Source organism: Polypterus senegalus, chromosome 7, assembly GCF_016835505.1.
Source record: "Polypterus senegalus isolate Bchr_013 chromosome 7, ASM1683550v1, whole genome shotgun sequence".
Classification (NCBI taxonomy): Eukaryota; Metazoa; Chordata; class Cladistia; order Polypteriformes; family Polypteridae; genus Polypterus; species Polypterus senegalus.
In genome coordinates, this window is record NC_053160.1 from 21678213 (window position 1) to 21693129 (window position 14917).

General features: G+C 35.4%; 1 protein-coding gene across 1 annotated transcript in view; it reads right to left on the reverse strand.

Annotated features, from left to right (window-relative positions):
* epg5 (ectopic P-granules autophagy protein 5 homolog (C. elegans)) overlaps nucleotides 1-14917 on the reverse strand; it is a 115296-nt gene that overhangs the window by 10213 nt on the left and 90166 nt on the right. The window contains exons 35-39 of the mRNA XM_039758345.1: nucleotides 12920-12995; nucleotides 12730-12833; nucleotides 7623-7798; nucleotides 4290-4475; nucleotides 4001-4207 (exon numbers count right to left, since the gene is read on the reverse strand). Coding sequence (XP_039614279.1) covers nucleotides 4001-4207; nucleotides 4290-4475; nucleotides 7623-7798; nucleotides 12730-12833; nucleotides 12920-12995 — 749 coding nt within the window. The remainder of the gene's footprint in view (nucleotides 1-4000; nucleotides 4208-4289; nucleotides 4476-7622; nucleotides 7799-12729; nucleotides 12834-12919; nucleotides 12996-14917) is intronic.

Consider the following 14917-nt stretch of genomic DNA (forward strand, 5'->3'; position numbering starts at 1 on the left):
ATTACTGGCTCACATTAACAAATGCTGTAACTTATCTTGCCTAGTAAAGCAAACAAAGGAACAAAACTATTTACAACAGCAGGTTGACTTGGCTTAAGGAAATGTTGGTTACTGAGAAGAGAAAGAATGCAAGTTTTTAAATGTAAATAAAGTACTAACCCGTGGCATTTTAAAAAAAAGATAACATACAAGACAAGGAAAAATGTCCAACTCAGGGTTTTTATTTTGAGCAAAGAAGCAATCTAATCATAGCTCAATAATTAATCGATTAAGACTTGATCTAATCCACTTCCCCAGTACTATGCAAAGTAATACTTATTTTAATTTCCTACAGTAATAAATGGTAGCGAAGTACATGATGTTTATCTTACCTTAAACATTTTTCAAAGCACTTTAGTGAAGTCTGTGTAAATTATGTCTTAGTACATGCATTGCTCAGAGCATCAAATGATCAAAGTGCAGCTGTTGATGAAGTTGCTTGAGCAGGTCTCGAAAAATGACCAGAATGTGTTCAGAATAATAACAGCAACATTAATGATATCTGTAAGCAATGCACATATTGAAGACATTCAATTTATTTAGGATAATTTGTTAGGTTCTTTACCACAGGTGAAGCAATTTTATTTGATCCTTTTCAGTTTTGTATTCCTTGTCTTGATTTTCAGGGTGTGCAATAAAGATTAACTTCTACTAAGCTAATTTATCTATACATTTTAGAGGATTTTCCCTTCTTTTATATATATATATATATATGTGTGTATCAGAATTACAAATGTTATGCAATTCTGAAAACAATCTTTATTTGAAATATTGTTTAAATCAGAGACTGAAAGCATTAGCATTTATTACTTTACTCTGGCACAGAGTGCAAACATGTGCAGATCAAACCCAATAGTCTCAAAAAAGAAAAGTTGATAGCTCTTGATAACAGCCTTATATTTCATTTTATTTGGCTCTGCCTTGATAACCATATAATGTATGACAGGACATCAACCAAAAAGAAACTGCTTGAAATGTTACCGAAGTACTGCTTTTGAATGGACTACTTAGCAGGAAACTATATGGGCTTTTTGAGCTACATGTAGCCAGTCATTGGAACATACAGTCTAATTAAGTAGGATGGGAATCTTATCTTTATCTTGATCATTTCTATAAGAAACCAAGCAAATGGCTTGTTTTAGCTGATGTCATATCAATGTCACAATTAATATAAAGGCATACTTTGCTACTGTCGTCGTACCAAACGTGTCATACAGCATTTAAATGCCGAGTAAAAATTGAGCTTTAAGAGTTAAACCTATCTTAACCCTTCATTACTTGGGTGGGGTGTTGCACACCCCAGTTGCCAAAGTTATGCGTATTTCTTTTGATGCCTTGAGTAGCTGCAAGTTGACTAACGTATTATGCATGCAAGAGCGCACGTCAGTCGGAGGTGGGCCCTTGAGCTGATAACGTTGTATTACATCGTTCTGGGTGTTTAGCACCCCACCAGAGTAATCCCACAGAGTATCGTTGGTATTTCCGAAATAGCAGAAGATGACCTCTTATTATATTCTTTTCACTGGTGAATGTTGCCGGAATAAATGCTCATGCGGTGTACCACGAAAACACAGGTCATGCATTGCGGAGCAGACTTTTCCTGAAAAAGCTTGCCTTGGACCTTGTTCAAGAACAACTTTCCCGAAGACAGGCCAGAAGTTCTCATCTCAGCAAAGAGATGCCACTGAAGCTCAAAAGAACAACCGGAGAAAGTTCTGCTGCAAACCCACCACCAGCAAAGAAACCAAAACAGGCAAGATGTGAGGAATGTCCAAGGAGTAAAGACAGAAAAACAAGATTTCAGTGCCATTCCTGCAGTAAATACACCTAATTCTGCTAGTTAAACTCCCCTGTTGGTTTAAAGATGAACATAATTGGTCACTATACACTAAAATATGTCCTAAAAGTCCATTTAAAAGATTGCTTATGGAAATTAAGTCATTTAAAAGTTCTTCTTACATCATAAACAAACGAAATGATGAATCATGTGATGCTGCAGGCAAATGAACTGCATGCTGCTTGTTACTGCATTTAAAGCAGGAGTAGAAGGCATTAAGTTAACTAAGAAGTGAAAATGCAGATGAGACTGGGTTCGCCTTTTCTTTGTAGTCCATAAATATCTTTACTCCCTGCCAAAGATAGCTGGAATTATTACACTGTACTTATGTTTAGGCAGTTTAAATTGCTTTTCTGAATTTGTGCATTACTTGTATGCTTCCATATCACTGTTTTGAAACTGCATTGCTGCGTAACTTCAGTAAATACTAGATGTCACCAAGATTCATATTAGGAAATATGTGGATAGTTCTTGTGGGCATGCATTCATCCATACACTTTGTGATTAATTCAGTTACAACATTTGCACACTCATCAAAATATGATGAAGAGTTTCTAAGCATGTCCAATTTGTATAATCAAGTCCTTCAGTTTTTCTCCAGTTTCTTCAGTCCAGAACTGAACTTTTTTTTTTGGTCACCTCCTCGTGTTTTAGTCTCTGCTTGTAAGCAGCAGCAGAACTCCTCCTCTAGTAAATGAATACGTAACCAAGCTCTGTTTTCACTATAGTTTGTGATGGAGTTGTGTTTATTATGTCAGTGTTGTGTATCATGAAATGTATCATATACCCCAATGTTAAAGTATATTTTAAAATTTGAAGATAACCTTTACTTTAAAAAAATTACATAATCAAAAAATTTAAAATACTGTTTTCCTAAAATTAGATGAACGACTGTCTTCGCCCTTTTGTCTTATTTACAGGATGAAAACTTTTTCATATGAACAAATCGCTTTGCACAGATAGGTGTTTAATGAATTGGATGTTTTAAAGATTATGCAACATAATGGAGAAAGATAAATATTAGAAAACTAGCAATCTATATTTTTTTCTCACAAGTACATACTTCTAAAGTATTAAATTATGTTCTTCTTTCACTGCAAGCCACTATGAAAAGAAATGCAATGGCAAACAATAATAATGGACTTTGATATAAAAAAATAAAAAAAAGGCTCCAGTGTTTTCAGAAATCAAGGCTGAAGGCACTCACTACTTTAGCACAGATTGCTTTAATCAGCGCCAAAGGAGAGTCCTTTCATGCCTTTTGCTGAGATTTTTCCCCATTTTATTGTGCCCTGACATAGGGATCAATACCAAAAACATTTTGAACAGGGTACCTGTCATTGGAAATGACAGAAGAATAAATATGTTATCAACAATGACAGGCTCAATATTAGAACTATGTGGAATATGGCCAAAATATAAGACATAATGCACAGTCTGTGCATTAGAGCATTGCTGGAAGTGACCAGAGAGAGTCTGGACAATCACACAAAGAATCCATGTAGAATTTTATTAATATTTTTTTTTATTATACCTTGGCACATTAAGAACCTATTTTACTAAAAATAAACAAATAAATGTACAGTCATGGCCAAACATATCGAGAATGACACAACTATTGGTTTTCACAAAGTTTGCTGCGTCATTGTTTTTAGATCTTTTTGTCAGATGTTTCTATGGTATACTAAAGTATAATTACAAGGATTTCATAAGTTTCAAAGGCTTTTATTGACAATTACATTAATTACGCTTTATAACATTCTAGAGTATATGCAAATTGACATCATAAAGACTGATGGAGCAAACTTTGTTAAAATTAATGTTTGTGCCATTCTCAAAACTATTGGCCATGACTGTATGTGTATGTTTCAATAATTGCATTTGCATACTGAATGGTGTTTTGTATTTGTATGGTATATTAATTATACAGTACTATAGTCAAAATTGTTTCTTAAATGTAAGTGCATTACATAAAAAAAATTAAATGTGTCTATTGTGCATCATAATATACTAGTGGTGATTCAGAATAAAATACTCAAGTGATTAGTTGAACTATAACAGAATGCTAAATGAAAAAAATAAAATGATATCCCTAATTAAAAAGACTATACATATATTACATACTTGATGAGGTATTTTCTCTCCAGCATCAAAACCAGCTGCCATCTTTAGTAATTTCACAGTCAGTTCAGAGGAAGAATCCTTTTTGATGATAATTGCTGGTGGGTAATGGCTATTAACATAGCCTAGGATATTCTGAAAGGAAGCAATGTCTACATAATTCCACGGAATAGATGTGGACTGGCCTAGCAGGCTTAGAAGGGGGGACTCCTGTGAGTAAAAAGAGAAGATTAAAATATCTGCACTGAAATTAAAATTTAAGTATAAAGAAAAGTTCTCTGTTGAAACTTACGGGCTTGGAAATTAGTTCATCCTCCTTGGCCAAGAAGGTCATTAAATACAGCAGGTAGACAACCATCAACTGGGAGTCTGGATAGGGATGGGGATTTAAGGCATCTCTCAAAACACTCACCCAGTTCACCTCACACAGAACTGTTCCCAAGAACAGAAAACAACTTTTTGGACTACCTCTTTCTACCTGCAAAAGAAATATTAGGCTGATTAATTATATTCTTTAAGAATTTATGAATATACCTGCCTTGCGCCCTGTGTTGGCTGGGATTGGCTCCAGCAGATCCCTGTGACCCTGTGTTAGGATATAGCGGGTTGGAAAATGACTGACTGACAAAAATACATTTACTACACTTTTTCTGCAAAATATTGATGAAAGTCTATAGCTTACTTAGTTTCATAGTAGTGTAACACATGTAACAATTTAATAACAAGAATTAATTTACTGTATTTTTCCCTTGTACAATATTAACACAAATCTATTGTTTCCTTAAAGTTTAGTTGTAACATAATATATATAACAATTTAACAAATATGAAACTTGGAATTTTAATAGACTTAAGTATTAACTTTTTTTTACATTTTTCATACCTTCAGCAAAACCCTTTCATATAGGACTATTTCTGTTTCTACCACTAGTACTTTTTTTCAGAAAGTGTACTTTAAGCCCTCAATGGACTTAAGTCATTAAGTAGCATTCTTTTTTAAGTCTGTAAAATGTCAGGAAACGGTAATATATAACAGTAATTTAATGTATTAAGAATTCAGCAACCAGGGGTTAACATAATGTTTTAGTAGTACTCTATTAAGAACCTGCATGACTCTGTCTCATCTTCACTGTCACCCTATCTTCATTGTTCAAAAATTACCCTGTGATATGCGGTTTACAACCACAGTTGAACTGCTGACTTTGGGGCAAATATCTCAGCGATCAGTTGGCAAATATGAACATGCATCAAAGCAGAAAAACTCGTTTCAGATACTGAAGACCTGGGGAAATACCCACTAACAAGCATCAAGGCTTTAAAATAGTGTGAGGCAACATTAATATTTGTGTAGAGGTCTGTACTGACAGCATCAACAATATTGACCAGATCATACAAAGAGGAATCGGGCAGATTCAAGTGCATCATCTCAGTTAAATTCTGCCTTAACAGACAGGTACACCTGAATTATGTAATTGGGAAATATTTTTTCTAAATTGCATATTTCTTGGTTCTCCTTATCCAAGTAGATGGATCAAAAATCAGAAAATTGCCACATGCATTCAATGATGCATACTTTGCATCAAATTCAGAAATCAAAGTTATTAAAAGATCCACTTTGTTCTTGATAGCATGTGCATCAGAAAAGGAGGAGGTAATGACTTGACACGACCCTGAAATTACCTCAATTTTCAATGAAAGAGCGAATGATCCCACAGCTACACTGAGCTCATATTTACACCGTCCAATTAGGAGTTGGACGGATTACTTTCACTATTCAAATTAACGTTTTTGTTATTTATAGCACACTAATTTTGGTATTATGTCACTCCACACACATTGAGTATAGTGGTATGATACAGATCCATTTTTGTATGGTACTATTTATATTTTTGAATTTTTCGCATGAATCAACATTAGAAAAATGGACAGAAATTTGCTTCTAAAAATAAACTTCAGCCTCACTGCTTTACTCCTTTGTATACAGTACACTAGTACAAACAGCAGTTTTTAAATACTTATCCAGCACTATAAAAATATCATTCTGCACCTGATACCTTACCAGTTAACTGTTAAACCAGACACACCCCAACTTACAACTACATTTTACTAAAACTGTTAAGCATTCATTGCGGCAATCGATTTGATTTTTTTTTTAAAGAGTGACAGATAAATGAATAAGAATTGGTAAAAGACCACATTTAATATATTTGAACAATGGCAAGCGTCCCCCCCAACCGTGTTTCTTATGTGTTTTAAGTGGGCAAGGAGGCAGTGGGAACCGTGCCCCATTCCACTTTAATTTTGATTACATCACTTCTTGTGTCCTGAGAACCATGCTTTAGTGAAGGGCTGTGTTTTCAAGTGTCACATTTGTTTAAAGGACGCAGTATCTTATATGCTTAACATCATTTGCAGATGTGTAACAAACAAAAATGTAAAAATGTTTATAATAATAATAAATAAAATATAAATAACAATGCATACCGCATAGACATGCATATGGCACCAAGAACTTTTAACCTATGTTTGAGTATATTAGACTGCATAATTATTTTTAATATGAATATTCAAATATAAATTTTTGTCTGATTTGCCAGCTCTACCTGAAAATGTAATGCATAGCACTTGTTTTCTAATCGCAACAAAAAGTCCCCAAATTTGTAGTTAGGGTTTAATGACTCCAAGCGCACCACTGTGTATAGTGAAACTTGCCTAGTTTTACAAACACATCTTCTTTCTCATCACAAAGTCACTGTAACACATTACTTTTCTTCACGGCACCTTTCTACAAACAGAAACCAAGAAGCATGACAATGCACCCGATTAAATATAGTACAATATGAAACCAAGTGATCAGTTAAATTAAAGCAACTCTCAAGGACATAAAAATCAGAACATTAGGGCATTAAAAAGAAAAGCCAGGTCAGGCCAACAAACTAGCCAATTCAATTTACCAATTTCCTCTAAAATGACATCAAGTTGAGTATTCAGTTTATTCTGTGAAGGCAAAACCATATTTGTTCAAAATCTACTTTTAACAAGTTTCTATCTGTGTCCCTGCACTCTAGTTAAACATTTTTTAAAATAACATACTGCTTTACTTTCCTTCATAATTTTAAAGAATTCAGTCATGTTACATCTCATCAGCTCTATATTTAACATTAGAGTTAGTGGTCTTCTGCATCTTATATAACTGATTTTTCTTTGCAATTTCTTAATTTGCTCCTTATTAACCCACTGAATAATTCTCTTTAAATTCTTATTGCTTCCACATTTCAGAGTAAGTCCACAATGGCAGTCATTTGCCATAACTTTGGAACAGCTTTATTGTATATGCCAGGATCAACGCTAGCCCCATCTGTACACACAGATGCTACCAAAGGGTTTCACTAATTTACATATCAAAATTAGTTCTTTTGACTTACCTCAGTTGTTTAGAGTAATGATATCTTGTGCTCCAAATTGTAGACTAAAAAACAAGTATGCATTTTGCATCTATGACAGAAAAACACTTACCATATATCAACCCGTCTATACAGATATATACACTTGGTACGTTACCAAATTATATAAATCTGGCAACTGTTTTAACGAAGTAAGCAGGAGAACTTAATTTTTTTTCTTACTTTGAAGAATTGTTCCATCAGAGCTTGATCTGGGTGCAAGTCTTTCCATTGCAGTTTGCTGTATATTTTATGGTAGGTGTAAAGAATGTACTCTGGCATTTTCGATGCAGTACATGTCTCACAGTAATGCATCAGATGAAGCCACATTGTCCCTTGCTGTCCAGGAAGCAACTTGTCTGCACCAAGCAAAAATGTATTTAGAATGTTAAAATATACTACAATACATTGCTAAAGTACTTAATATCTTCACTGCAATTTAACCAGAATCAAACTCATTTTCAGTTTCAGATAAAACATAGTTATTACATTTACACTGCTTACAAATATTCATATACTGGTGTGCTAGGTGTATCTGTGTTAGGGTTCTCAAAAACATCAAAATTTTGAAAGGTAGCGATTTTAACATTTTGAAATTACTTCAAAAATCATTACGGTATACATTACAAATGTACTTCAAGTTCGCTCTGGCTTTTGACATCATAGGCTACCAATGGGCATGACTTGAATTGTAGCTCTGTTTACACCCATTTAATAAGATGGCAAACTTCAGCATCATTGGAGTTTTCATCTGCATAGTTAATTGACAAAGAATGCAGCCAGAATGGCACCTGGAAATACTTTGGCTTTGTGACAAGTTGGGACAGAAAACCACAAGATACAGGCAAGCTTGTATGCAAGATTTGCTACCGTGCAATACCAACTAAAGTGGCAAGCATAGCCTATTTAGTCTAACACCTGAAGGTCCAGCGTGAAACTCAATACAAAGAAGAGTTATCTTATTCCTAAATTAATGAAACATTAGTAAGTATAAACCTGTAAGCAGTTGCATTTGAAGTAGGATTGTAATGTTTATTTCTGTAGGTTAAAATGTTATTCTGAAACCATTTAAACACTTAATGCATGCAGGCCAGTTTCATTCTGTGCTCTTCATACAGGTACAACAATCTTTAGCACTATAGCTTCATCGTTCCCTCGATTTTTAAACCGTCACCACATATTGTGATGCTATAGCGTATTACTTTATTTTATTACATGCGATTTTAAAATTATATTTCATCACAATTACTAGAAAATATGAGGCGATATACAGTGCATCCGGAAAGTATTCACATCGCATTGCTTTTTCCACATTTAGTTATGTTACAGCCTTATTCCAAAATGGATTAAATTCATTTTTTCCCTCATCACACAACACCCCATAATGACAACGTGAATAAAGTTTACTTGAGGTTTTTGCAAATTTATTAAAAATAAAAAAACTGAGAAATCACATGTACATAAGTATTCACTAGCCTTTGCCATGGAGCTCAAAATTGAGCTCAGGTGCCTCCTGTTTCCCCTAAACATCCTTGAGATGTTTCTGCAGCTTCATTGGAGTCCACCTGTGGTAAACTCAGTTGATTGGACATGATTTGGAAAGGCACACACCTGTCTATATAAGGTCCCACAGTTGACAATTCATGTCGGAGCACATACCAAGCATGAAGTCAAAGTAACTGTCTGTAGACCTCCGAGACACAAATTTGGGGAAGGTTACAGAAACATTTCTGCTGCTTTGAAGATCCCAATGAGCACAGTGGCCTCCATCACCCATAAGTGGAAAAAATTCAAAACCACCAAGACTCTTCCTAGAGCTGGCCGGCTATCTAAACTGAGCTATCGGGAGAGAAGGGCCTTAGTCAGGGAGGTGACCAAGAACACGATGGTCACTCGGTCAGAGCTCCAGAGGTCCTCTGTGAGGAGAGGAGAACCTTCCAGAACGACAACCATCTCTGCAGCAATCCACCAATCAGGCCTGTATGGTAGATTGGCCACTCCTTAGTAAAAGGCACATGGCAGCCCACCTGGAGTTTGCCATAAGGCACCTGAAGGACTCTCAGACCATGAGAAACAAAATTCTCTGGTCTGATGAGACAAAGATTGAACTCTTTGGAGAGAAAACCAGGCACCGCTCATCACCAGGCCAATACCATCCCTACAGTGAAGCATGGTGGTGGCAGCATCATGCTGTGGGGATATTTTTCATCAGCTGGAACTGGAAGACTAGTCAGGATAAAGGGAAAGATGACTGCAGCAATGTACAGAGACATCCTGGAGGAAAACCTGCTCCAGAGTGCTCTTGACCTCAGACTGGGGCGACGGTTCATCTTTCAGCAGGACAACGACCCTAAGCACACAGCCAAGATATCAAAGGAGTGGCTTCGGGACAACTCTGTGAATGTCCTTAAGTGGCCCAGCCAGAGCCCAGACTTGAATCCGATTGAACATCTCTGGAAAGATCTTAAAATGGCTGTGCACCGACGCTTCCCATCCAACCTGATGGAGCTTGAGAGGTGTTGCAAAGAGGAATGGGTGAAACTGGCCAAGGATTGGTGTGCCAAGCTTGTGGCATCATATTCAGAAAGACTTGAGGCTGTAATTGCTGCCAAAGGTGCATCGACAAAGTATTGAGCAAAGGCTGTGAATACTTATGTACATGTGATTTCTCAGTTTTTTTATTTTTAATAAATTTGCAAAGGCAACAAGTAAACTTTTTTTCTCGTTGTCATTATGGGGTGTTGTGTGTAGAATTCGGAGGAAAAAAATTAATTTATTCCATTTTGGAATAAGGCTGTAACAGAACAAAATGTGGAAAAAGTGATGCGCGGTGAATGGTTTCTGGATGCACTGTATATCTTTTCAGTACTTTATTACATTAACAATGGCACCACCCCCTATCTGCTCATAAACTTCCAGCATTTATTTGGTATTTGGGGCTTATTTGCAGCCCACCAAAAGGCACGCCTCACGGAAGACCACGCTGACATGCTAGTCTTTCTTGCAAACACTTAGAAGTTACAAAGACATTGCAGTTTATTGAAACAAAAATGCAAGGTGCACTGTTTGCATTTAACAAAAAGTCTTTAAGTGTGTTATTGGTCTGTTTGTGTGTTACTATTCTGAACAATTATTTACAAAAGACCACATTATTGTTCTTTTTAATTAAGTATTTATGTTTGTTTTAATACTTTTATATACAGTTTACAAATAATTACACTACTTAATCAATTAAGATTAATGACATTTATAACATCTCATTATACTACCCTAGTAACAGTATTTGTTTTCACCAAGTAAGAAACTGTTGACCAGATTTAAATTTCTTTACTTTTTATTGTTTATGGAACTTTACTCTTACCTCTTACAAAAGACTGCATTACTAGAAATATTTGAATTTTAAAGGCTACAATTTCTATTACAGTACTTGTTTTCATCAACTTAAGATTTTATTGTATAGAGAATTACAATTTATTTTTAGAGTTTTATTGAGTTACATGATATAATTCAGTATCGAAAATGGAAATGAATTTCAATACTTTTCACAGTATTGTAAGTGTTACATTTTGATATTGTGACAACCAGAGTCTGTGTATATACTGTATATTCTCACTGAGTGACTTCTTCCTGTTAGCCAAAAGAATGCAGTGGATTTACTATCAACAGTAGGCAAAAGCCAGAGAATGTCAGTCAAAGTGAGGTAGCTGCACTATAAATATGCTAAAAACGAAGAAATTATAAAAGTATTATATTTCCTACATTCAGTTTGTGATTAGAGGTCACTATACCAGACGGAAATTCTTTTAAAACATTTGTCTTATAAAAATTATATCTAAAACAGGATTATTCCTAAATATCTGAAGCACAGCTGACTGACGAAGATGCTGGAAACTTTTGTTTTTTGGCTTTTTCAAAGTTTTACAGGGTTATTTGTTTTGCCTGAAATTAACCCTGGTTGGAGTTTAAATAGCCACCCCATCAAAGCAAAATGAGGTAGGAATTTAGAGGCTGGAAAAAAAAGTACTCAGATAGCTAGAAAGTAAAGGTGAGAAATTAAAGGAGAGAGAAAAGGTACTGGGAGATGAAAAATGTACAATGTGAGAGGTAAGTGGCGACATACTCCTATACTTAACAATCTATTATAGATCTATAAAAAAGATAGACCTGAACGGGGATTTTTAGACATTTCGTCTTTGTACTTTATGTTAATTTCTCTTATTTAGGAATAATATATCTTTAGTTCTTAAACACACTTGCATTTCTAAGTCAATGTCAGGCTAAGGGGTGGATAGGATGATGCAATGCCTGTTTAAAAGGATTTAGCAGGCAAATGCACAAAAATGTATTTCTGTAAATAGAAAATAGCTAAAATTCTAAGCTAAAGAAAGCTACAAACAAAATTTCAGCTATTGAGCAAGGTTTCATAGCTGAAATGTTCTGCTTCTACCAATACAGTGCATTAGATTTTATGTATATATATTTGTGGATATTTATAGATAAAAGCTTATAAATCCAAAAAGTATTAAAAAAGGGCTTTGCATAAACTGTTTAGTAACCATTCATTCCTCTTAACAAGTGAATTAAACTCTGTCCCAACACAGTATTATCTGAAGTTAATAGACCCATTATAGATATAAAAAGGGACCAGAGGCTGTTCTTTCCAGAGGAAGTTAAAAAAATTCAGTTTCACAGGAAGCAATGATAAGCTTTTTACATTGTTTTTTTTCCCCCAAAGAGGCAAATAAGTAGTGTATCTGTAAAGATGAAGGCTTGCATGTTGTGGGAAGTTAATTACTTTCAGCTCTTTCAAACAGTAAAATACAGATATATAAATGCTTTAAGTTTTCAAAATTCTCATCAACATGCCATTTATATCTAAACTGTGATTCAAGTATACCAACAGACAGAAATAGAATTACCACTATAATTGTACAGTATATAAACTACAAGGCTGCTAGCTCTGTTACTCAGAATGACAGGGCCTGACCAGACCTGAACAATTCTCTGAATAGGCTAGTGCTCCAATTGTAGAACTATATAAAAAACAATTCTTCTTACTGGTACTTTAACATAACTCTGCATAAAAATAGTAGCTAAACAACTGAATGTAACATTCAACATAATATCTAAGTGTACTAGCAACTGTATCAAAAGCTGTATAGTTGAAACCAGACTTGAATATGCAACTGACATTGGTATTGGCATTATAATAAGTGTCCTCTGTCTGGGTCTTACTAACTTCAAATACGTAAATAAATTACTTAAACAGAGTACAGGATGCTTTGCTTACCTTTAAACTTTTCATGCAACATATCAATTAATTCAGTAAACATTGTAACCATACTAGCTGCAACAGCAGAGTCAGTCTCCATCCATGGATAACAGCGGGGATTGCTGATAAAGCAAATTAAGTCAAATTAACTTCTGTTTAAATATAAGCTAACCATTTAATGATAAATAAAACATCTGTATATACATACTTTGCATCTCCAGTATCAAGAACTAGGATCCATGGTTGAAAAAGTCCAACAATCTTGTTATGCAAAGCTCTAATCGCTAAAGTGGGGAAAAAAATAAAGTTTTAAACAGCGAAACTTTGAATGTGCAGATCGCACACATTGTATACAGTATGGTATTAGTTTATTTCATTGACACATTGTGTTTTAGCTATATTATGTACAGTATTAACTGAAAAAAGAAAAAAAAAAAAAAGATTAGGAAAAGGATGCCTTTAACAGTACCCAAGTCATATATTTATTTTCTGCTGTGAAAAAACTACATGCAAGTTGGTAAGGTATCTTTTTGTTGTATATACTTGGACATCCAAGTAACATGTTCTGTTGATCAATATCTGGTAGATTTCCAATTGAACATAACATATATGATATACCTAAAATGCAAGGGTGCCAATAATATTGATTTTAAACTTAAATCACTGTTAAAAAAAAAAGTAACATAACTATATGTGCATTTTTGAATGGAATTATGGCGTCACTGTCACCTCTTGGACATCACTGAGTTCCATATTCTGCACCCAGTCACTGTCTGTGTGTAGCTTCTACAGTGGTGTGAAAAACTATTTGCCCCCTTCCTGATTTCTTATTCTTTTGCATGTTTGTCACATAAAATGTTTCTGATCATCAAACACATTTAACCATTAGTCAAATATAACACAAGTAAACACAAAATGCAGTTTTTAAATGATGGTTTTTATTATTTAAGGAGAAAAAAAAATCCAAACCTACATGGCCCTGTGTGAAAAAGTAATTGCCCCTTGTTAAAAAATAACCTAACTGTGGTGTATCACACCTGAGTTCAATTTCCGTAGCCACCCCCAGGCCGGATTACTGCCACACCTGTTTCAATCAAGAAATCACTTAAATAGGAGCTGCCTGACACAGAGAAGTAGACCAAAAGCACCTCAAAAGCTAGGCATCATGCCAAGATCCAAAGAAATTCAGGAACAAATGAGAACAGAAGTAATTGAGATCTATCAGTCTGGTAAAGGTTATAAAGCCATTTCTAAAGCTTTGGGACTCCAGCGAACCACAGTGAGAGCCATTATCCACAAATGGCAAAAACATGGAACAGTGGTGAACCTTCCCAGGAGTGGCCGGCCAACCAAAATTACCCAAAGAGCGCAGAGACACACACAAGAGACCCCAGGACAACGTCTAAAGAACTGCAGGCCTCACTTGCCTTAATTAAGGTCAGTGTTCACGACTCCACCATAATAAAGAGACTGGGCAAAAATGGCCTGCATGGCAGATTTCCAAGACGCAAACCACTGTTAAGCAAAAGAACATTAGGGCTCATCTCAATTTTGCTAAGAAACATCTCAATGATTGCCAAGACTTTTGGGAAAATACCTTGTGGACTGATGAGACAAAAGTTGAACTTTTTGGAAGGCAAATGACCCGTTACATCTGGCGTAAAAGGAACACAGCATTTCAGAAAAAGAACATCATACCAACAGTAAAATATGGTGGTGGTAGTGTGATGGTCTGGGGTTGTTTTGCTGCTTTAGGACCTGGAAAGCTTGCTGTGATAGATGGAACCATGAATTCTACTGTCTACCAAAAAATCCTGAAGGAGAATGTCCGGCCATCTGTTCGTCAACTCAAGCTGAAGCGATCTTGGGTGCTGCAACAGGACAATGACCCAAAACACACCAGCAAATCCACCTCTGAATGGCTGAAGAAAAACAAAATGAAGACTTTGGAGTGGCCTAGTAAAAGTCCTGACCTGAATCCAATTGAGATGCTATGGCATGACCTTAAAAAGGCAGTTCATGCTAGAAAACCCTCAAATAAAGCTGAATTACAACAATTCTGCAAAGATGAGTAGGCCAAAATTCCTCCAGACTCATTGCAAGTTATCGCAAACGCTTGATTGCAGTTATTGCTGCTAAGGGTGGCCCAACCAGTTATTAGGTTCAGGGGGCAATTACTTTTTCACACAGGGCCATGTAGGTTTGG